This window comes from Pezoporus wallicus, unplaced genomic scaffold (genome assembly GCF_028554395.1).
Source record: "Pezoporus wallicus isolate ANWC-B61680 ecotype Strahan unplaced genomic scaffold, APGP_CSIRO_Pwel_v1 contig_227, whole genome shotgun sequence".
Lineage (NCBI taxonomy): Eukaryota > Metazoa > Chordata > Aves > Psittaciformes > Psittacidae > Pezoporus > Pezoporus wallicus.
In genome coordinates, this window is record NW_026635704.1 from 17,558,631 (window position 1) to 17,580,978 (window position 22,348).

The following is a 22,348-nucleotide window of genomic DNA, read 5'->3' on the forward strand; positions in this document are numbered from 1 at the left end:
CCACAGTTTATATATTGGGCATGACATGCTGTGGTATGGAATACCCCTTTGGCTAGTTTGAGTCAGGTGTCCTGTCTCTGCTCCCCCCTGGCTTCCAGTGCCCCTCCTCACTGGCAGAGCGTGAGAGACTGAGAAGTCGTTGATCAGCATAAGTGCTGCTGAGCAACAACTAAAACATATTGTGTTATCAGCATTGATCTCAGACTAAAGCCGAAACACAGCACTGCACCAGCTACTAGGAAGAGAATTAACTCTGTGCCAGCCAAAACTAGGACGTAAGTTTATCAGTCAATTTTTATGGAGTTTTCCTGTTGCAAATAGCTGGTATCTAGTTCCCAAAGCTAACTTTTTTCCAAATGGTGAAAAAAGGGAGGTCAGTTGGTGACTTCCTGAATGTTTTGACTCTGGATATTTTACTTTTTTTCAAAATATATACGGCAGAGAGTTCCTGCGTGGCAGGTGCTTTTGAACTGTAACGCTTATGCTGTGCTCTTGATAACTGGTTAACAACACCATGTAATCATGTGTGATATTTGACAATTGCAGGTGGAAATGTTCCTAAAGCGGGTTAATAAACCTGAAGCGGAAGCCACATCCCAGGCAGCCTCAACTCAGGGCAAAACGGAGTCACTGTCTGTGAGCAGCGACTCGGAGGATCAGGAAGGCACTACTGCTGCACAGACTGCGACGCTGAGCACTGAAAACCAAAAGCCACCGTCTTCCAGTGTGTCCCCGACAGAACCTGAAAGGGGTTACCTTGAGGAGGAAGCGCAGGAGGTGACAGCAAGTGCCTCCGGTGGCCAGGGTGCAGGGAGGCGGGAGAGGCGGCAGCTAGTCTCTCTGGATATTCCCGATTATCTCTGCGAAGAGACAGAGGACGTCAGCCAAGGTACATCAGTTTCCTACAAACTGGAAACGAGTTGACAGTGGACTTAGTACTTACTGCCTTACTGCACATGTAATTTGAGATCTGTTTATTCTGTTTATCCAAAGAAACTCATTAAGTCCAAGGGTTAATGAGGTTGATCTTCAATATTGTCAGTATTTCTTTATAGATGAAGAGTCATGGTTGATCCTATGCACAATCTAACAGGTTTCAATTCACACCTTTTTTTCCCTGTAAGGATGAGGGTGATTAACTCCATGTAGATGCGCAGACCGTGAGGTTTGGGTTTCTCAGTGTATATTGCTGAGCTTTGAGGAGTATGTGTTGTTGAAATTATTTTCAGGGGGGAGGAGGAGGAAACCTGTGTTATGAACTTTTCTATTAAACACTGTAAACAAAGGAAAACAGGCTTATTCAGTTTTCTGCATATAGTTTAATCCTTCCTACGGTAATTTGATGATGTTAAATTTCTAATTGAAAGCTCTCATCTAGATTGGTTCTTACTCCTTGTTTATACAAGGGCATTAAATTGGTCTCTGATTCACTTGTTTGCTCGCTATATAGAGTTTATTGCCATCAGTTGAAGATAATGGCTAGGCTGTTAAGGCTCTTCACCTGAAATGTTATTTAGGACTGTGGCTGATACCTGTCAGGTAACACCATTCCCTTGAAATAGAGGATGCTTTTTTTTAAATTTAAACCACTAATCTGCATAATCTGGCAAACAGCAGAGAAGGACATCTAACAGTGTTTCTAAACCTGAGCATCTTGCATCTTATCTCTCACCTGCCTACAAATTACATTCCTAGCCTACAGGAACAGTGACTGTTAACTTTTGCATTGTCTTCCAGATGTAGATGAAAAAAATATCACAAAGAAGAAGGAGAGAAAAAGGAGAAGAAGGAACAAAATTGCACTGGAAGCTATGCCTGCCGAGGTTGCTGCTGATCCGGAGCTCATCAAGTACTGGGCACAACGCTACCGGCTCTTCTCTCGGTTTGATGAGGGAATTAAGCTGGACAGAGGTGGGCTTAGTACAAAGTGTGTTTAGTGGTATAAGATATATCCAAACCTGTGGCACTTCTCACAGTTTGTACTGATTTTCTTATGAGGAGTGTTACTGAGTGTGTGGTCGCACATGCACCCCAGCAGGCAGGTGAACAGAAGTCTTGTACTTCAGTACAGCTTCTAGCATGAGACACCCCTGTTTGCATTAGTCCTCATGTTTACTAGTCATGCTGTACCCAAATTTTGCTTGGTCTTTTTCAAAAACTCAATGACATTTTTCTGTTTCTCTATTTTATAAAAGAATTTTGTGAAACTTCCAAATACGCTCATGGACCTAGTTTGATCTGACTTTCAGCAGTCGCTTTCAAAGTTACTTTTTTCCATGTTTACATGGAAACCATTTCCAAATCATAAATTTTGGGGTAAAAAAGGATTAGGATTACTGCTTCTTTATGTCTGGCATGTGTTGGTTTTGTAAGCCTTTCATTTCTAATGCTCTCTCACATAAACATGTAGATTATGTGGGAGACCAGGCATTGCTGTAAAGAAAACAACATTGGATAAGAGAGGATACATATCTGGGTTTATTTGTTATAGAACATAGTTGTGCTGTATGAAGCTTTTTGTAGCTGTCTCAGTGGACTTGTCCTTGATAAGCCAGGATCCTCAGCACCACATTCAACAAAGCATTTACTGAGATTTGGGCATATCTGTTTGCTTCAGTGAGACTTTGTTTGCTTAGCAGATTGCTGGACTGACCTGAGTTTATCATTGTCAAAGCCTGTATTTCCTGGTCGAATGCGCTAAGCCAAAATTGTTGGGATTAACACTAAACCTTCGGTTGTGTGTGTTGGTTTGTTTGTTTTTAATTTAGGTGACCTTGGAATAAGAAATGACAATACACTTCTTCCTTTCCTTTGCAGAGGGCTGGTTTTCTGTTACTCCTGAGAAAATAGCTGAGCATATTGCCATCCGGGTTAGTCAGTCATTCAACTGCGATATCATAGTGGATGCATTCTGTGGGGTTGGAGGAAATGCTATTCAGTTTGCATTGACCTCAAAAAGAGGTAAGCAGATGTTCTATGTAGCACTTTATTTTGTTTCTTCACTCTTTTTCCCTAAAAATCTAGGTATGCATTTTGTTCACTGCTTTTTAATCCTTTTTTTCAGTGCTTCCGAAGGAACAGAAGCTTTTTTGTTTCATCACATTTACAATATGAGCTTCCTGTTTTTAAAAAGGACCTATAAAACTGCATTTCTATTTTAAGTCAGAGTTGGATTTGTGTGGTACTAGTCAAAGTTATTTTTACATGTCATAGTAACTAGTCTGTCAGATGCTCTGAAGATTGCTGGTAAAGGTTGAGTTCTGTTTGCAGTCCTGACTGCAGAGATGCCACAAAGCTCCTGCTTTTCCCAATTGTTACACCAAGTCTGTGTACTCAAAACCAGGTTACATGAGAGCAGTGCTTAAAACCCTTGAATGGGATCATGTGCAGGTGCAGCAGAAGCAAATACAGAAAAGTGATAATAACAACTTAGTATTAGTCTAAGTTCCTGTTGCCAACAAATGAAATTGCTGTGAAAGATTGAGAGTGCTTCTGTAAAAACACTGACTACTTAATATTCATCAAACGCTCTGGGGAAAAAATCAGCTCATTTAATGCTTCTGAGTAATTTCTGAGCAAGACAGCAGTTTCTACTGCTGTTTCTACATAGGCTATGATCCATTCTATAAATGTTTTCCAAATTTCACTTTTCATATTTCCTGGCCAAATTTTTATTTCTGTCATTATGCACTGCCCTTGTATCACCTCTCTTGTGCTGTGTTGTTTGGGGTTTTTTAACTCGATTTTCAGTACAATGTTACCCACCACAGATAAACGTTCAACAAAGGGGAAGAGTAAGTTTCTAATTGACACCATTGTCAGGCTCCTGCAACAATTGAAGCAAGGAGGACTTCCTCTCTTAGGCAGACAGCCTAAGACAAAGCGGACAACTTGTCAACTACTTGAGCTGAGACGGAGGAGTCATGTTGGTAGATGTATGACAGCCAAAAGCTAAAGCTTCTCAGCTTTGTAACAGCAGCTGAGACTTCCCTGTCTTTGCTGTGTGACTTCCCTTGTTGTTTTGTAAATGCAGCAGTTGTGCTCTTGGTGGAACATCTGCTGCTGTCTTGCAAGGACAGGTCCTTCCCTTCTACGGAGCTGTTGCTTTGTGTCTACTATGACCAACAAAACTGAAGTAGTCGCTCACTGCACAATAGTAGGTTATAGACGTGACTTGTATCTGCTGGCTGCAGAGGAACACCTTTCTTTTGAAGACATCCTTTTGGTGGTCACTTGGGATTAGCAGTTCAAGTTAACCTCTGTGTTTGCTCTCTTTGGTTTGCAGTGATTGCTATTGATATTGATCCTGAGAAGCTCAATCTTGCGCGCAACAACGCTGAGGTATATGGCGTGGCGGATCAGATAGAATTTGTGTGTGGAGACTTCATGGTGCTGGCTGCTGACCTGAAAGCAGATGTTGTGTTCCTCAGCCCACCCTGGGGGGGACCGGACTACGCCACGGCTGAAATCTTCAATATCAAGACCATGATTTGCCCAGATGGATATCCTTTCAGAGTTACATGCTGGGGTGATTTTCAGTTGTTTACGAGTGGTTTTCTCTTTCTTCCGCTCCCTCTCAACATGGGCTTTGCACATCTGGTTGACTGACTGGAAATGATTTGACCAGCAGCTGAAATCTCAGATGTGCTGCATTTGTTTACTCCTGCCCTAACCTGAGCTATATGACTGGGGGTTGGAATAGATGACCTTTGAAGGTCCCCTCCAACCCAAGCTGTTCTATGATTCTGTGACTGACCATCTAAAATTTAGTATTATGAGTTTTTATTTGAAAAAAGTCATGAAGACTTCTTAAAAGTAAAAAATCGCTTAAAGAATTGTAGTAGTTTCTTAACTTAAAAGCATTAATTCAGCAGTTTTAACTCTTTTATATTATTTTATTAAAATACCCTAAAGTAATCAAATAGCCATGTGGTATGTATATATATAGGTAATAATTAGTCACATGATCGATGACTTTGTCATCGATACCACTTTTTAATTGATTTATGAAAGGTGTATCTTATTTTACATGTCTTACTCAGACTTCTCAGTCATAGCGCCTGACTTGGGAAATCACAGAAGATTGTAAGCAAAATATTAACCCTTTCATAATGTATAAAATTCCAGACTTATTAACAGTGGTATTGAGTACTCATTCATCTGGGAAGGCATTAGCATAATAGTTTCATCAAATATGAAGTGTGGTGGGTTTTTCCCCTAAGAAAAATCTTAGCTGTTCCCTTTTTGTCTAAAATGTAGCCACGTTTGTAAGAGTAAGAAACTCTTTGTATGTATGTGTGACAGATATTCCACGAAATTGATTAGAAAAAAAAATCAAACCAATGTACTAGCTATAAACTACATTCAGATTTCTCATATACATCTATAGCTCGGTTAACTTTAAAAGTGAGGTTTCCTTTTCCTCTGTTTTCTAGGGCAATAATGATGAAACAGATTTTCTGCATTTAGACAATACGGGTTTGTGCATTTCAGAAGAGTAACTAAGACATACCCAGAAGACTAGCTATAATTTAATCGCATAATAACTGTATTTAGAACATACTTTTAATATGAATGAATATAAAAAAACTTATCCTTCCCTGTTCTTGGTTTTTCCTTTACTGGCTTCTACATTTGAAATTTTCAGGCTCTCCAAGAAGATCACCAACAATATTGTGTACTTTCTACCTCGGAATGCTGATATTGACCAGGTGTGTTACTGGATGACGACTTGGTAATTAAAAAAAGCTCAGCTGGCTTAATAGGTATTATAAGCACAAACTTACTTAAGACTTTGAAGTCTGTTTAGCTGCCTGTGTTGGGGTTTTGTCTTCATTTTAAGTTCAAACCTTCAGTTATTTCTGTGTTTGCAGTACTTTTGATATATTTAGAAATGGGAGTAGTAGATTATTTCCATGGTTTTGATACTGTTCTTTCATGGAGCAGCAGATTGGAGGTTCTTATAGAAGATCCAAAGTGAGTAGAGTTCTTGAATGTCAGACAGATACATCATTATAAAAAACAAAAAAATGTAAAAGGGTATCTTAACCTTTTAACCAGCTCTTACTGATAAGCTCCTGAGTCCTAAACTTTCATGGCTTTCAGTTTCTGAAGGAGTTGCAGGAAATCACTGCACAGCCTGTATTCCCTGCTATCACTGATCAGTAGATTGAAGACAATTGTCACACCACCAGAGGTGGTACTGATGCTGTCCAGAAAAGCGTGTCGTTCCATATGAGCTGTTTGCATTGCAGTGATTAGATAGATGCCTCACTGACTTGATAAACACACAATTTGTTTCACTGGTGTGGGGGTCGGTTTTGCTTTCTTTTTTTTTTTCTATTAGGCATTTTTGGTTTAGACTTTTAAGAAAGTAATTAGATGACTGTTACAATGCCACTGAGTGTCTGGTTTAGTTCCCTCTGTGTACTTTCTGTTAATTACGTCTTGTAGCTGTTTCCAAAGAAGGGAACAGAGATGTTCTTCTCGCGTGCAACATGCCACAGAACTTTGCAGGGTTTTTTTCCTGCCTTCCCAACAGCTGTGTCTGACTTCAAGCAGGCAGTGTCTCCAGCCCCTTGGTGGCTTGCAGAATCATTGGTGGCAAACAGCTGGCTTGAGAAACAGGCTGAATTTCACATGGCCTGAGTATTAGCACACCATGAGTCCATGCTATGCACAGCACCATTTGAATGGCAGGTGATGATTCAGTTATGTTTTGGTTTCAGGCTGTTGAAAAGCCAAAGTAGCTTATGAATCTTTGAATAGGGACCTTAATTCTAGGCAGGGTTTCTCTAGTTTCAACTTGTAACCACTGCATTTTATCAAATGTTCCATTCCCACAATGAAGAATGACTTTACAGGTATCTGCTGTGCTCATGAGCATTTTTTCACTGGATTTATAAATGGGCAACTTTACACTTACGTTCTCGCATGCACATCCAAGAGTATTACCCACAGGCCTGTGCCTATTCCTATAGAAGATCTTGGCATCTCTGTGTGGTTGGGTTAGGTGTCTTGCCACCTCTGCATCTTGGTCTGATTGGCTCTGAATGCTTTTGTTGTGCTCTAAGTGTTCCTTAATGTACATCCATGGGTTTTCCTTTATACAAACGTCTGAAGAGTAATTGCTGTTGCACGAAACCAGCTTTGTAGTTACGGCTTAGTTGTTAAAAGCACATGGTTGGAGGCCTGGGGTCAGTTCAGTTGTCCATACTATGGGCTGCTATCAGGAAGAGAAATCATCTATTATCTCTAGAGATTATGCCAGCGTAAGGACAAAAACTTACAGGTTGATGATCTGAGTGGGGAAAGCAAATGTGAATCTAGCCCACTGTTTAGGGAAATGTAGTCTTGATCCTATGTGAACAGAGATGTGTCAAACATGACCATCCCAAACATGACTTTAGTGGATAGTCTGGTCCGTAGTTGTGGGTTTGGCTGCCTTCATCTCTGACGAAAAGTTTCTGAAGTTACTGCCACTACACTTCCAGGGCTGTGAATCTCCAGAAAAGAAGATCATCAGAGTTCCTTAATGGTTAGTGTAGACAGTTGTCTTCTCAGTCTGCTCATGCTTTTGCCCACAGTTCTCATCCATTGTACTTTTCTCATGGACCGTACAGGGTACTTGTGCTGCAACAGCTGACTTTGGAAAAGGCCTATGGACACAACTGCTAGGGTGTGGTGTTGTCACTTGGATTATGAATGTAGTCCATAAACTTGAGGGGCCTAAAAAAGCTTAATGAAGTAAATCTTAAAATTATTTTGCAGGAGATTAATACCTGGAAAGTGAATAACTTGGATAAAGCAGTATTTGTTGAACAAATTATCTGATGCCTCAGATTTAAATGGAAAGTTAAAAACCTAAGTTTGATTTGTGGTAATGTAGCTGAGGAATGTAAGATTTGTCTCTTCTGTGTCCTCAGAAATTAACTCCGTGCTTGTACACATACGTGAGGCTTTCAGAGGTTGCTTAGCTCCTAGAATAGCTGGTGTGACATACTTAATTTGTAAGGTGGTAGTTGTTAAGTGCTCTGCCTCTAGTCTTTCATTGATTGGCTTGAACCTAAAACTGAGCTATAGTCGTGTGCTTTGTCAATTAAAACTGATTTAGAAGCTGACTTAATTGCCTTTGCAAACCTCTGTGAAGATGTTTATACTGACTGTAAGCCAGTGCTTCAGTGCAAATTTGCTTGTCTGACAGTGGATCTTGGGCAGAAATGGAAATAAATGCACAGCCAGTTAGAAGCAACCTCACAACAAAAATACTGTTTAACCTTTAGTTAAAGTGGTGCAAAATTAGTGGAAAATATGTTCTTTTCACAGTTAGATAACTCACAGAATAGGGATTCTGCTGCTGGTGTGAAAGCCGGTGGTAGCTGACCTTGTCCTAGTTGTGTCAGAGGACTTGTTGTCCATTGCCTCATTGGTAGACAACAAAGACATCCAACCTTGTCCTGCGTGGTTTTATTCTAAAAACAGTGCTTATTATGTCTGCAGGCTTGGCCTTTTCCGTGTAGGGTTAGTCTTGTAGAGAGAGATGGGGCTCTTTGAACTCCGTGCAAAAAGAAGTGAACTTCTCTACTTCTGCCTCGAGAGGGAGCAGCAAGCCAGCCATGAGGAGTCTGGCGTTTATTACTTATCCTGACCGTGGACGGTTAACTGCCCATGTACCGTATTGTGCCTTAGGGATTATCCTAAAGTGCTTCACCGCTCTTTGCAGACAGTCACATTGTACAAATTTACAGAGGGTGGCTTCATTCAGAAACACACTTTTCTCTTTTTGCTAGACGACAATCTTTTACGTGTATCTACTTAGCATGGGATTTTCTTTAAGTCTTTCTGATTTTAAGCTGCTGGAAATGTTGCATATTTAATATCTTGAACATAAGGTATTGATTTTGGATTGCATATTAGTGTGTCAAAACAGCAGGATAATTTTCAGCTAACATTTCAATCTTTATGACCTGCTTGCAGAGCAAGCAAATCTATTAGAAGAATATTGGTCTACTCTTAAGACAGGATACAAGTGACTTTGCTAATTGAAGATGATTCTGAGAGTAAAATGGCTGATTATTATTCAGTTTGAGAGATATCTTTTTTGAGTTAAAAAAGCCATTCTGTTTCTGTATTGAAAACTTTGTGTACATCTTTATTACTCGAAAATTTGATGACTGGTGCAAAACTTTATAAATCGGGTAGATTCCTGGGGGTTTTGGAGATTCGGAGGTAGGGTTTTTTTTGTTGTTGTTTGTGACAATTATGCCTAATTTAGTGAAATTTCACTGTTGTTGGAGCTTTTGCTGTCCTAATGTTGGTGTATTAGACCTGGTTTATATTCCAAATACTGCCAGAAGATACTAGTTACCTTTTGTTCCTTGTCAAGTGTATAGCGTGACTCCCTGAGCCCAGAATTAAGCAACGTGCTCTTGACCTTGGATAATCATACAAAGAATACACATCATGCAGGCACTTTTCTTAGTTTCTTGTCTTTGTTCCCACCTCATATTTGTCATCCATTTGAAGAAAATCTAGAGTCAGATGCTGAAGACTTGTTCTGTCTTCAAGTCTGGTGCCTGTATGGGAAGATGTTAGCTGTGTTTCTGGTTTTGAAAGTCCAGTTGTTACAAATGACTGGTCAGTGAAGGGGGTGTGAAGATGGGTAAAACTCATTTATTTTAATTCGGTCTGGTGTCATTCAGAGAACAGAAAATCATATCAGAGAGGTCAGTTTAATAAATATGATAACTTGTCTGAATTAAGACATTTAATGGCAGGCTGACTAGTAGAACTGCCACTGGGCCCATTCATTTAGCTATGATTTTAGACTGGAGACCTAGCGAAATGGGACCTTCCAGGCAATGTCCTATCTGGTTTAGGAGTAAATATAACAATGAGCAAAGCAGGGAGTGAGTGGCCAGGAGGTGAACTCAGATTAACTTTATTGTATTTTTAAGATGTTTGGGTATTAGGAGAGTTGGCAGGTCTGCTGTGGGTTGATGTGTTTTGCAGGCTGATCATTTCTAAGTGAACATAATGGTGTACACTTCAGCTGTGACTGTCATGTGCACGTTCAGATTTTTAAGACGGTCTCGAACCAGTTCCTCTCCTACAGTGGGCCCAAGGTCTTCATTCTCACAGTCCCTGCATCTGCCTTCCAAGACTTGGGTGGTGTGGTCAGAGCCTTTGCCAGTGAAGACCGAGGCAAAGAAGTCATTCAGAACCTCAGCCTTCTCCAAATCCTGTGTATCCAGTTCTCCTGAGAGCTTCCTGAGGGGGCCTACATTCTCCCTAGTCTGTTTTTTATTTGCTACATACCTGTAGAATCCCTTCCTGTTATCTTTAATACCTCTAGCTAAGTTTAATTCTAACTGAGCCTTAGCTTTCCTAACCCTGTCCCTAGCTTCCCAGACAACATCCCTGTACTCTTCCCATGTCACCTGTCCTTGCTTCCACTTATTATAAGCCTCTTTTTTCAATTGAATTTTCCTCAGGAGCTCCTTATCCATCCAAGGAGGTCTCCTGGCCCTCCTGCTGCACTTCCTTCTGGTTGGGATGCAACACTCCTGAGCTTGTAGCAGGTGATCCTTGAATATCAGCCAAGAGTCTTGGGCCCCCTGCCCTCTAGGGCTGTATCCTATGGAACCTTCCTAAGCAGGTTCCTGAAGAGGCCAGAGTCTGCTCTCTTGAAGTCCAGGGCAGTGAGCTTGCTGCACGCTCCTCTCACTGTCCTGAGGATCTCAGATTTGAGCATCTCATCATCGCTGCATCCAAGGCTGCCCTGGAGAGTCACATTTCCAATGAGCCCTTCCCTGTTGGTGAGCACAAGGTCAAGCATGGCACCTCTCCTTGTTGGAGACGAGGAACCTCCTGGATTGCTTGTGCTGGGCCGTACCGTCCTTCCAACAGATGTCAGGGTGGTTGAAGTCACCCATTAGAACAAGGGCCTGCGAGCGTGAGGCTTTTCCTGTCTGTCTATGGAGTGCTTCATCCGCAGGTTCTCCTTGATCAGGCGGTCTGTAACAGATCCCCACAGTAATGTCTCCCATAGCTGTTCTCCCTTTGACCCTGACCCACAAACTCTCTGTGGACTGCTCACCTGTCCCCAGACAGAGTTCCATACTCTCCAGCCTATGCCTAACATAAAGGGCAACTCCCCTCCCCGCCTGCCAGGCCTGTCCTTCCTAAAGAGCCTGTAACCTTCCATTCCAACACTCCAGTCATAGGAGCCATCCCACCATGTTTCTGTGATGCCTATTATATCATACCCCCATAAACTTACACACATCTCTAATTCCTCTTGTTTGCTCCCCATGCTACGGGCGTTTGTATAGAGGCATCTGAGCCGAGCTCCAACTGAAGCCGGCTCATTGGCTGGAGCGGCTGGGATATCTCTACATTGCTCCGAGCATTTATTATAGGTTCTGGCAACTGACTGGGTGTGTTGGGATGGAATGATGCCCCCGTCCCCCAACACATCTAGTTTAAAGCCTCCTTGACCAGTCTGGCAAGCCTCCTACCAAAACTGCTCTTTCCCTTCTTTATCATCAGACCAGCTCCACCAGCCCCCACTAGACCTGGCCTACAAGCTTGGGTCCCATGTTCAAGACACCCAACCCCCTGACTATGACACCACCCTTTTAACCATTTATTAACCTGGTCAATCCTCCTAGCTTTTTTTAGGTCCTCCCCTGTATCCTGGAGAATTGATGAAAAGACCACCTGAGCTCCAGAGCCCCTAACCACCTCCCCCAGGGCTCTGTAGTCCTTCTTTATGTTCCCCAGACTACTACTATCTATATCCCTATCACCCACATGTATCACCAGGAGTGGGTAATAGTCCGTGGGACTTACTAGAGCAGGCAGCCTCTCTGCCACATCCCTGACCCATGCCCCCGGTAGGCAACACACCTACCTTGAGACGGGGTCTGGCCGGCAGACGAGTGCTTCTGTCCCTTTCAGTGTAGAGTCCCCTACTATTACAACCCGCCGCTTTTTCCTAGCAGCACCAGTAGAGATCTTCTTTACCAGGGCATCAGCCGGCTATTTCTGGCTCGAGTGCGTTTCCTCATTAGCCCCCTGCAGGACAGCAAAGCGGTTCTGCATGGGGACATCAGATTTAGGGGGAAGCCCCTCGCTTTTGGTTGCCCTTTTCCTTCTTTTTTTTTTTGTTGTTTTTTTTTTTTGTCCCTAATTCCCAGCTTCCCAGGTTAACGGCCTCCTTCTTTCCTTCATGAGGCAGAGGTGAAGCTCGAGGCCCCTGCACAGTTTGGGCCGGGAGCAAGCATTCCTGCTTCCTCTCAGCTTCCCTGACATCTCGCAGTCTATTAACAGCATCCCGCAGCTCAGCCACCTGCTGCAGGAGGACCTCCACCAGGGAGCACCGAGTGCAGCCCTGCCCATTGTGCACCCTCCCCTCAGGAGACCAGCGCAGGCACTCTCTACACCCCAAGGTCTGCACTGCAGCCTCCCCTCTCAATCGGCTCTGAATGTGCACAAGTCCGTGGGTCCTGATGAGATCCATCCAGGAGTCCTGAAGGAGCTGGCAAATGAAGTGGCGAAGCCGCTGGCAATCATATTTGAGAAATCATGGCAGTCAGGTGAAGTTCCTGATGACTGGAAAAAGGGAAATATAACCCCTATTTTCAAGAAGGGGAAAATGGATGACCCGGGGAATTACAGACCAGTCAGTCTCACCTCTGTGCCTGGCAAAATCTTGGAGCAGATTCTCCTGGAAGGCATGCTAAGGCACATGAAAATCAACAAGGTGCTTGGTGACAGCCAGCATGGCTTCACTAAGGGAAAATCCTGCCTGACCAATTTGGTGGCCTTCTATGATGGGGCTACAGAACTGATGGACAGGGATAGAGCAGTTGATGTCAGCTGCCTGGATTTGTGCAAAGCGTTCAACACTGTCCCACACGACATCCTTGTCTCTAAATTGGAGAGACATCAATTTGATGGATGGAGCACTCGGTGGATAAAGAACTGGCTGGATGGCTGCACACAAAGAGTTGTGGTCAATGGCTCAATGTCCGTCTGGAGACCAGTAACGAGTGGTGTCCCTCAGGGATCGGTGTTGGGACAGGTCTTGTTCAACATCTTTGTCGCTGACATGGACAGTGGGATTGAGTGCGCCTTCAGCAAGTTTGACGATGACACCAAGCTGTGTGGTTCAGTTGATACGCTGGAGGGCACGAATGCCATCCAGAGGGACCTTGACATGCTTGTGAGGTGGGCTGATGCCAACCACATGTAGTTTAACCATGCCAAGTGCACGGTCCTGCACCTGGGTCAGAGCAATCCCAGGCACAGCTACAGGTTGGGCAGAGAAGAGATTCAGAGCAGCCCTGCAGAGAAGGATGTGGGGGCATTGATCAATGAGAAACTTAAGATGAGCAGGCAGTGTGCACTCGCAGCCCAGAAAGCCAACTGTGTCCTGGGCTGCATCAAAAGGAGCGTGACCAGCAGGTCGAAGGAGGTGATCCTGCCCCTCTACTCTGCTCTTGTGAGACCTCACCTGGAGTATTGTGTGCAGTTCTGGTGTCCTCAACATAAAAAGGACATGGAACTGTTGGAACAAGTCCAGAGAAGGGCCACAAGGATGATCAGGGGACTGGAGCACCTCCCGTATGAAGAGAGGCTGAGGAAGTTAGGTCTGTTCAGCCTGGAGAAGAGAACGCTGTGTGGAGACCTCATAGCAGCCTTCCAGTATCTGAAGGGGGCCTGTAGGGATGCTGGAGAGGGACTCTTCATTAGAGACTGTAGTGACAGGACAAGGGGTAATGGGTTCAAACTTAAACAGGGGAAGTTTAGGTTGGATATAGGGAGGAAATTCTTTCCTGTTAGGGTGGTGAGGCACTGGAATGGGTTGCCCAGGGAGGTTGTGAATGCTCCATCCCTGGCAGTGTTCAAGACCAGGTTGGACAAGGCTTTGGGTGATATGGTTTAGCGTAAGGTGTCCCTGCCCACGGCAGGGGGGTTGGAACTAGATGATCTTAAGGTCCTTTCCAACCCCAATTATGCTATGATTCTATGGTAACGGCAGCTGTTAAGCAGCCTGATTTAAACTCAGATCTGTTCCCTGTCTTTGATAAAAGACAGAAGACATCCCAGCTTACACCGAGGCCAAGTAGTACTTCTGGACTTCAATTTTCCTAAATCTCATAGCACTTGAATACTGAATTGTAATTTGTGTACTTCAAGTTTAATAAATAAATAAATAATTTCTGGTCTGTCAGAGGGTGGCAGCACCACCATGGCAGTGGCAGAATTCACCTGCAGACCTGTACATTTTGAAGAATGCTACCTGAGACCATTTTGGTTTATTGTTTTTCATAACACAAAAAAAGCTTGTTTTTCTCAAACCCAGAAAAGTAAATAATGATAAACTTTTTATCCACAGTTATCTTAGCTGGTGGCTGGAACAGCTAGTAAGTTACTTTACTGAAGGAAATTCAATATGATAGAAAAGAGCCTGTGAGGCCAGCAGGAAGACTTTTGAGATCAAAAATGCACCTGAACAGTATAAGCAAGTTTGCACCTCAGGCAGCTTGTCCTCCTGAAGTAATCTTCTGTGGTCATCTCTGTTTTCATATTTCTTTTCTGATACCTCCTGTTTTAAACATGAGACCAAATTTGCTGGCTACATTTCTAATGCTCAGTGGGTTTATCTGTAGCTGTGTATGTAGCTGTGGACTGTTTCCATCAGCAGTTTCTGAAGTGAAGGATGAAGCATCAAGGTGAGATGGATGCAAGGAGGCCTTAACTGAAGCTGCATCCTTTGCCTTTGCCTGTGGAGAAGTGTGGCACATGTAGAAACAACCCCGCACAGCAAAGGAGGCAATATCTGCCTGCTTGAGTACATGAGTTTGGGCTAATGATCAAACCAGGATGCGAGAGTTGCCATCAGGGAATTGTTGTATTTGTACAGGAGAATGCAAAATAGCCACATTTTGGACTAGTCTGTTTTTTAAAAGAAATTAAGAAGCCTTTCTCTATTCACCACTGTAGCTCACTCCAAAACCAAGAGGTGTGTATTGATATTTCCAAAAATAGGTGAGCACCTTTGCTTTTCTCAAAGCATTGTTCCTCAACCTGCTGTTATTTTTAGAGGGCATCCCTCTGCCAAGCTGGCACCTTTCTGAAGCTCACTGTGTGCCAGTTTTCACTCATTACGCCATCAGCGTTGACTGCGCCCTTCCAAGGAAAACTTGGCAACTGCTACGTAATTAATTTTGCAGCCTCCAGCAATTCACAAATAAGAATCGTCGCAGAGGATTTGCATTTCTCTCCCCTGAATTATGGGGGTGTTGAGGAGTGTGCAGAGTCGGATCCACCCCTGCAGGGCTTACACCCATGTGTTTGTTAAGATTTTTGTCACCTTTGTGTTTATCAAATACTTTTAGTAGTTGTTTGAAATTAGTCTTAGTTATGCTGGGTTTAACACGTAGGGACAGCGTATGGTACTTCTCAGGTATCCTGAGTGGATGCCGCCGCTCTGCAGAGGAGCAGTTTACTGCTGTGTTACTTGCCTGTGTTACTGATGAAGGATTTTGCTTTACATGGTCTTCTAAGAGAAATGTTTAGTAAACGCTTGTGTCCATCGAGATTTCAGTGCATTAGTCGTACTTAGATGTGCTAGTGATACAACTTGTGCCCTGAAAGCAGGAGTATATAACTTCAAAACAGTAATCTCAATGTTCTTATATTAAATTGACTAATCCAATTAATATTTTAGAATATTTACACAACTTTGGGTATAAAATGCAAAGCCTTTAATGCTTTCTAGAAGGGACATTCCAGCTTTTGTTCACAATAAATTAAAAGTACAAACTTAATGTCTTCTAGAAAAAAAAAGTGTTGCCCCACAACGTTAACTGCTTTTCGGATTTCAAGTAAGAAAAGATAAGTTGTAAAATTAACATTCCTGATCACTTGCCAATTTCGGATTCTTGTGCTATTTAAAAGTCAGCCTGCCTCTGCTTTTTTACTTAATTGGCAGGTTCCTCTTTAACAAGAACATGGATATTTTTTTTCCTATTACCATTGGATTGAAAGATGAAAAAACCACTCACGCTTTCGTTTTTGTCTGCAGAAACAACAGAATGAAAAGGGAGGAAAAAAGAACCCAAACAAAACTGAAAAGTAAATGCTTGATTTAGATGAGTGGTAATTTTTTGGGCAAGTCAATAAAGGCTTGAAGTGTAATTCAGATAAATCTGTTATTTCTTCATGATGGTAGGCTGGTTTTTTACTTACACTAAAATAGAGGAAGTTCAGCATGTTTATATTTAAACCTGCACTACCGAGTCAAATCTCAAAGGAGTTCAGACTTGTTAATAATGCAGCCTGAACTTTTAAGTTCCAGCTGCTACCATCACAGACTTCTTGGTTTAAAGATCAGTTACAATCTACTGCAGCCTTTTAGACCTTGATTGCTTTGTCTGCCCAGGAAGTTTCCCTGCATGGGGAATATAGAAATAGTTTTTCTACAGCAGGCAGGGAAAACAGCAGCACAGAGCAGAACTGGCTGGGGATCAGTGACCCCACTACAGCACAGGTCCTTGGGATCCGTGATGGTGTGATGATAAAGCAGTCAGTGCTCAGTTTTAGTAGTGTTCTCTTCCTTCTGTCTGTGCAGTCTGTCCTGGTGACAAATTGGCAGCCTGTATGGCTGTCATGCCTCAAAGGGGTTGTACTGAGGCACCACGAGTAGGAACAGGAGGGGAGAGAGTATTGCATGCTCTGGTCCAAAATACAAAGTTCACTGCAGAGCACTGTGTGTCTGTAATCATGAAGCATTAAAGGTGTGCACCGGCCTAGGTCAGCAGAGCATGAACGGTGAAATTCTCACTCCAGTGATCGTAAACATGAGAGCTGGGACCAGCACTGCCTGATGAGCTCTCCCTGCTGGCAGTTACTCAGCTGCCTGCAGCCTTGCCCTCAACACTGCGTAAGACTCCAGTGCACACAACAGCTTTGCAATAGCAACAACAAAATACTGCAGCTGTTGTTTATGAGCTTCCCTGCCTGTTTGGGGTTTGGGGGTTGGTTGTGTTTGGGTTGTTCCCCTCCACACACACACACACCAGTCTTCAGTACAACCTTCATGCTTCCTCCTAATTCCAGGATTTGGTTTTACTCTTCCCCCCAAACTTGGGATTTTGACGCTTGCAAAGCACAGCTTTCCAAAAAGCTTGATTTTTTGCTGCAACTGTGTGTCAACAGCAAGTACCCTGCAAACTGCAGTCTAGCATCTCTCACCTCAGCACAGCGTGAGAAGTGGTAGGTATTTATCTTTAGTTCTGTAGTCCTCTTATTTTCATGGCTTGGGGTGAGGGGGATTTTTTAGCCACAAAGCACTTCTGTAAGTAAAATGAGACATGAAAAGAGGACCAAAGGCATTAGGTGCCAGGGAACATTGTCACTAGTATTAACACAGCAAAGATGTGTTTTATGTGGTATTTCATGTGAATAAAAGGTTTGGGGTTTTGGCTCTTCTCCTGTGCATTGATCGATTTGCTTCTTGTTCTTTGTTTTTCAGGTGGCTTCCTTAGCAGGACCAGGAGGCAAAGTTGAAATAGAGCAAAATTTTCTCAATAACAAACTGAAGACAATAACAGCTTATTTTGGTGATTTAATAAGGCATGACATCTTATGAACCCAGTGTGGATTCTTCCAAACCCAACCTTCCTGACTGCTGCTTTGCTTAAGTTTTTTGTGCAGCTGGCTGGTCAAAAATGACTTGGAGCTATTTTCCACTTTAATTTCTGTTTACAGAAATGTGTTCTGTTTATTGCTGCTGTCAATAAATGTTTTATAATAATTTTGACAGAACTGAAAATATAAAGGAGCTGTGAATATGGGGGAGGGGGGCGGAGAAGATCTCTGTAAGATGCGGTCTTGCAAGGTTCAGGTCCAGCCAGTTGAAGGGGAGTTCAGGATTTCTTTGCAGCTCTCACATGTGCTACTTCTGTACTTGCTCTGGTTTTGAGTGTTCAGAGGGTCAAAAAGAGTATCCTGAAAGCTGTTGTGCATCAAGAACTGCTGTCTGTGCTTGAGAAACAGAAGTATCTGAACATCAGGTGCAGCTAGGGGGTCAAATACACTGCCAGAGTTTAGTCCCAGTTCAGCTCTCTGGCTGCATGCTCACTGGGAAACCTTTTCAGGTTTTCTTTGTGTGATGAAGGTCGACGTGTTTCTTACAGTGAGTACTCCAGGTTGTTGTAGCACAGGGGGAGAGCAGGGCATGTTTGTGCATAGCTCTACCCTCTGGTTTTTGTTACTTAATTTTTTTCCTCCTTCCCCAGCCTTTTCATTACGAAGATGCTTTGAAGAAACCTAACTGGGGGTTTGTCTCAATAAGCAGAGGGTTATGTGTCCCTCCTCTTTTTGAGAACTTTTGGATCCTTGTGCAAGTTTCAGGGAGGGCAGAGGGAACCTGGTTCTCCCTGGTGAGGGCTTTCTGCTCCCACTTGGGGTTTTGCAACTCTTCACGGGAAGAGTGGCTTTCAGGCACTTCACCAAGTAGCAAATGAGGCAAGTAAGAAAGTGTCTAGGGCACCGATATGGTGCTCTCACTGAAATGTGCTTTTGGAAGTACCCAAGATCAATTTTGAGCCTGGTTTTGAGGTAATAGGGTAGGAATATAGTTTCTAAGATGCTAAATTAATGCTGCTCCTCTTCTGTTTGGAGTACAGCAGGACACTGAAGGCAGCAGAGCTAAGCAGTAAACCACTAAAAGTAGTGCCAAGCTCTGGACAATATTGAAAAGGAATTGTAAAGGAAAGACATTATCAACTCTTCAGTATTCCTTAGAAGTTTGCTGTTAGGAGGCAGGGGAGGGTGGTAGGAGTGCTAGTATTACAGGAGGTCCAAACCAACTGTAGCGGTGGCACATGAATGTAATGATGATGTTCAATTTTCACTACAGGCTACAAACACAGTCCCAAGGAAGAGTCATTAGGACCAATGAAGAATAAATTAATCTATACTGTGTATGTCACAGTACTCCATACACTAAAATTTGACTGTCTTTGGCTTATTGCTGCTTACAGAAATACTGTTGTCTTATTCTTTGGTTTTATTTTCCTCCCTAAAGTTAGGGAGTAGCTTTAGAAGTATTTTGAGATCTTGCTGATGGTGTTCCTGGAAAAGGAAGCTCTGGGGGAAGTACCAGTGAGTTTACTTTTACCTTCAGAAAAGTAGTCAATTTTGTTCAGTGCCCAGTGTGCAGAATATGGAAGCTGAAATACGACGTCAGAGGTACAATATTTACTGGTTTAAGGTTTACTTCCAGTATAATGAACTGACTGATAAAAAGGAACAGTTTATCAATAGTTTCTGCTGAGCTTTGCAAGCCCATGAAGCACCAACAGCAGAAGAATACTCTTGTTGGTGGCTGTTCTTCCTGTAACCAACAAAAAAACTTGAAGTCAGAATATACTCAGTTTCCCACTTGCACGGGACAGGTGAGGTTCCCCGGGGCTGTGAATCAGTCTATTCGTTAAGCCTAAAATACACCTATGTGTATTTTTCTTTGTTGTTAGTAACTTCAACCAACAAGCGCTTCCTGGAGGACAGCTTCGTTCATGATACAAGTTTCTGTAAAACTTTGTTCTGCTTATGTCGTAGGAAAAAAGTTAACATGGGCTGGGACATAGTTAAATTTCTGTGCTTCTCATGCCCAGAGTCTTAATACCCTTTGGGGGCTCAAGTAGCATTTTGTATATGATAGTTTAGGCTGCAAAGAAGTTACATTACTACTGTAAAATAAATACTCGTAGAGGTTTGGTCTTCTACTAATTTTAAGCCACAAAATAAGCTGTACAAAAAATGCAGATTTGGGGTTTGGAAGTTAACTAATATTTGTACTAAATGTAATAAATACATACTGGTGTATACTTTCTACTGTGCTCTTGAGATCCTAATCTCTTAGGTTTGTCTTAATTAAATCCAGTATTAAACCAAGTCCCTGAGTTTCTTTTCCTGGTGCATGGTATGAAGAGAAGCAACGGGAACATGCTGTTAAAACTAGTGTGTTACAAGGCTAAAGACTAATTAAGGTTCAAGGGGACCAGAGCAGAGCATCAGTGGGGCTGAGCAACCGTCTCGTCATGGTAGGACAGTTTAGCATTGTGCCTTTCTCTGAAGGAGGCACCGGCAGTGTTACGGTAAAAAAATCACTGTTCCATGAAGTTTTAATGGACAGGTTTTAGAAAATCTTTTCCGAAGTGTAGTAGTTCTGAAATAACATCTGGGGCTCTATGTGCAACCCAGGGGTTATATAAACAAATTAATGTTACACCACAGTGGCTGTGGTAACATTTAGGAGAGGGAAACCCCATAAATAGCAGAAGGAAAAAATTGCTTGCAGTAGCTCATTGAACAAATCAGTAGAAAATTGGGTGATTTTCACTTGGTTTACTCTCCCTGCTTTCATATGCCTCATACTCACTGTTTGCATTAACTGTCCTCCCCTCACATGCAAATATTCCCAACTCCAAATACCAAAGAAGGAAGGTAATCCTAACATGTAGTGTGAACTAATTTGCTATTGGTGGTAATACAGTCTTTCCGTCACAGGTATCTTAGTATTCCTGCTACTGGGATATCTTGGTGCAGTCCAGAGGACTTAAAAGAAGTTGAATTTCATTGGTGAGGAAGTTTTAGATTTCTGTATGAAAACAGAACAGAGATATTTTTGCCAGTATGTGGTGCAGTGGCAAAGGACTAAACGCTCTAAACCCAGGCTTGAAATTGATTCAGATCCTCTCCTGTTTCAGCATTCCAGCCTGCTCCATCAGGACAGAGTATCTATGTATTCTGTGATTCTATCCTGTGGCTTTATGATTCTAAGGTCAGGTTGGACAGGGCTTTGAGCAACCTGGTCTAGTGAAAGGTGTCCCTGCCCATGGCAGGGGGTTGGAAGTAGATGTTCTCAAGGTCCCTTCCAACCTAAACCATTCTATGAAGTCATCACTAGCTGAAAGGTAGCAGCAAGAGTGCCTGAAACCAGTTGGAGTGATTGAACATAGTGAGGCTGGAGATTTACCCAAGCAGTGAAAATCCTAGCTGAAAGGTAGCAGCAAGAGTGCCTGAAACCAGTTGGAGTGATTGAACATAGTGAGGCTGGAGATTTACCCAAGCAGTGAAAATCCTAGCTGCAACCATGCAGGGAGGAGGTAGGAGAAAACGCTGAGTCTGCCAACAGTGCTTGTCCACCCCAGGGAATGGTTTCCATCTCTACTCAGCATGGTCCTGTGGTGTCTTAAAAACTGCCCAAGGTAGTGCCTGAGGGATGCTGCTAAGCGGCCTGCTGCCCAGGGCAGAGGTGGGGGAGGGCAGCAGCCTGCCTGGGAGCCCTGACAGTGCTGGGTTCTGCTTGAGGGTTTCCCTGTGCAGAGGAATTCCCTAGCTGGGCTGCGCACACAGCTCTGCAAAACGCCCTGCAATGTAAGAGTCAGCCCATATCAATATGGATTTATCCATATAAGACCCAAGGACTGATTTCTTTTCAGCCCACGTAATGACAGGGTTATCTCTGAGTGTCAGGAAGCATGCTTTTACCACCAGCCCTTTGTGTACCCGTCTTCAAGTCGCATGCACATGAATTTTCTGAGCTTGTCCTTTCTGCAGGTCTCTGAGGTCTTGGCCCATCACCTCACAACATTCCAAAACTGGAGTGAGTTTCAAAGCACTCCCCAGCAGCACAGGCTTCACTAAAAACCCCAAATGTCTCTCTGGGTTTCTGGGTTCTCAGACCCTTGAGGAAAAGAAAGTGCTATTGGAAGCAATCTGGGTTTGATGGCAACGTGATCCTTCCTCAACTCATTTTCTTCCTTTTTCTCAAGGCTGTGCTGCAACCTTTCTGTGAAACCCCTGTGGTTTATTACAGGAATGCAATGGCATCACCAGAGCTTCATCATTGCACAAAACATGATTGAGGAGGCTCGCAGTGCACCTTTGGTGTATTGGAAGTAATGAAATACATTTCCCCAATCTTTTATCCTAAAAATGTGCCAAGGAATGGGCATCAGAGAGGATATTCCTCTGCAGAGTTGATGCAGGTTGAATAAATACATTTATCATATCAGTGCACTGCTACCTAGGGCTCTAGGGGTTCTTCACCTTGTCACAGTGTCAGACACAGCCATGGTGACAGCACCAAGAGCTTTTGTGAAAGGCAGTATTATGATCTGACAGCAAAGCCCCTCCTAAGGTATTCATTAAATTGTTCCAGGTGCCAGGACAGCCTATGATTATGTCAAACGGGAGCAAATTGTATGCTATGCTTTCCCAGTATACACGAACTTAATCTGAAAGTCTGCCTAGGAAGGTTAAACAC

At 43.0% G+C, this 22,348-nt stretch overlaps 1 protein-coding gene across 1 annotated transcript in view; it reads left to right on the forward strand.

Annotated features, from left to right (window-relative positions):
- TGS1 (trimethylguanosine synthase 1) overlaps positions 1–17,827 on the forward strand; it is a 28,391-nt gene extending 10,564 nt beyond the window's left edge. The window contains exons 8-13 of the mRNA XM_057397819.1: positions 547–889; positions 1,738–1,911; positions 2,818–2,961; positions 4,286–4,502; positions 5,633–5,711; positions 17,546–17,827. Coding sequence (XP_057253802.1) covers positions 547–889; positions 1,738–1,911; positions 2,818–2,961; positions 4,286–4,502; positions 5,633–5,711; positions 17,546–17,662 — 1,074 coding nt within the window. The 3' untranslated portion in view covers positions 17,663–17,827. The remainder of the gene's footprint in view (positions 1–546; positions 890–1,737; positions 1,912–2,817; positions 2,962–4,285; positions 4,503–5,632; positions 5,712–17,545) is intronic.
- The last annotated feature ends 4,521 nt before the right edge of the window (positions 17,828–22,348 follow it).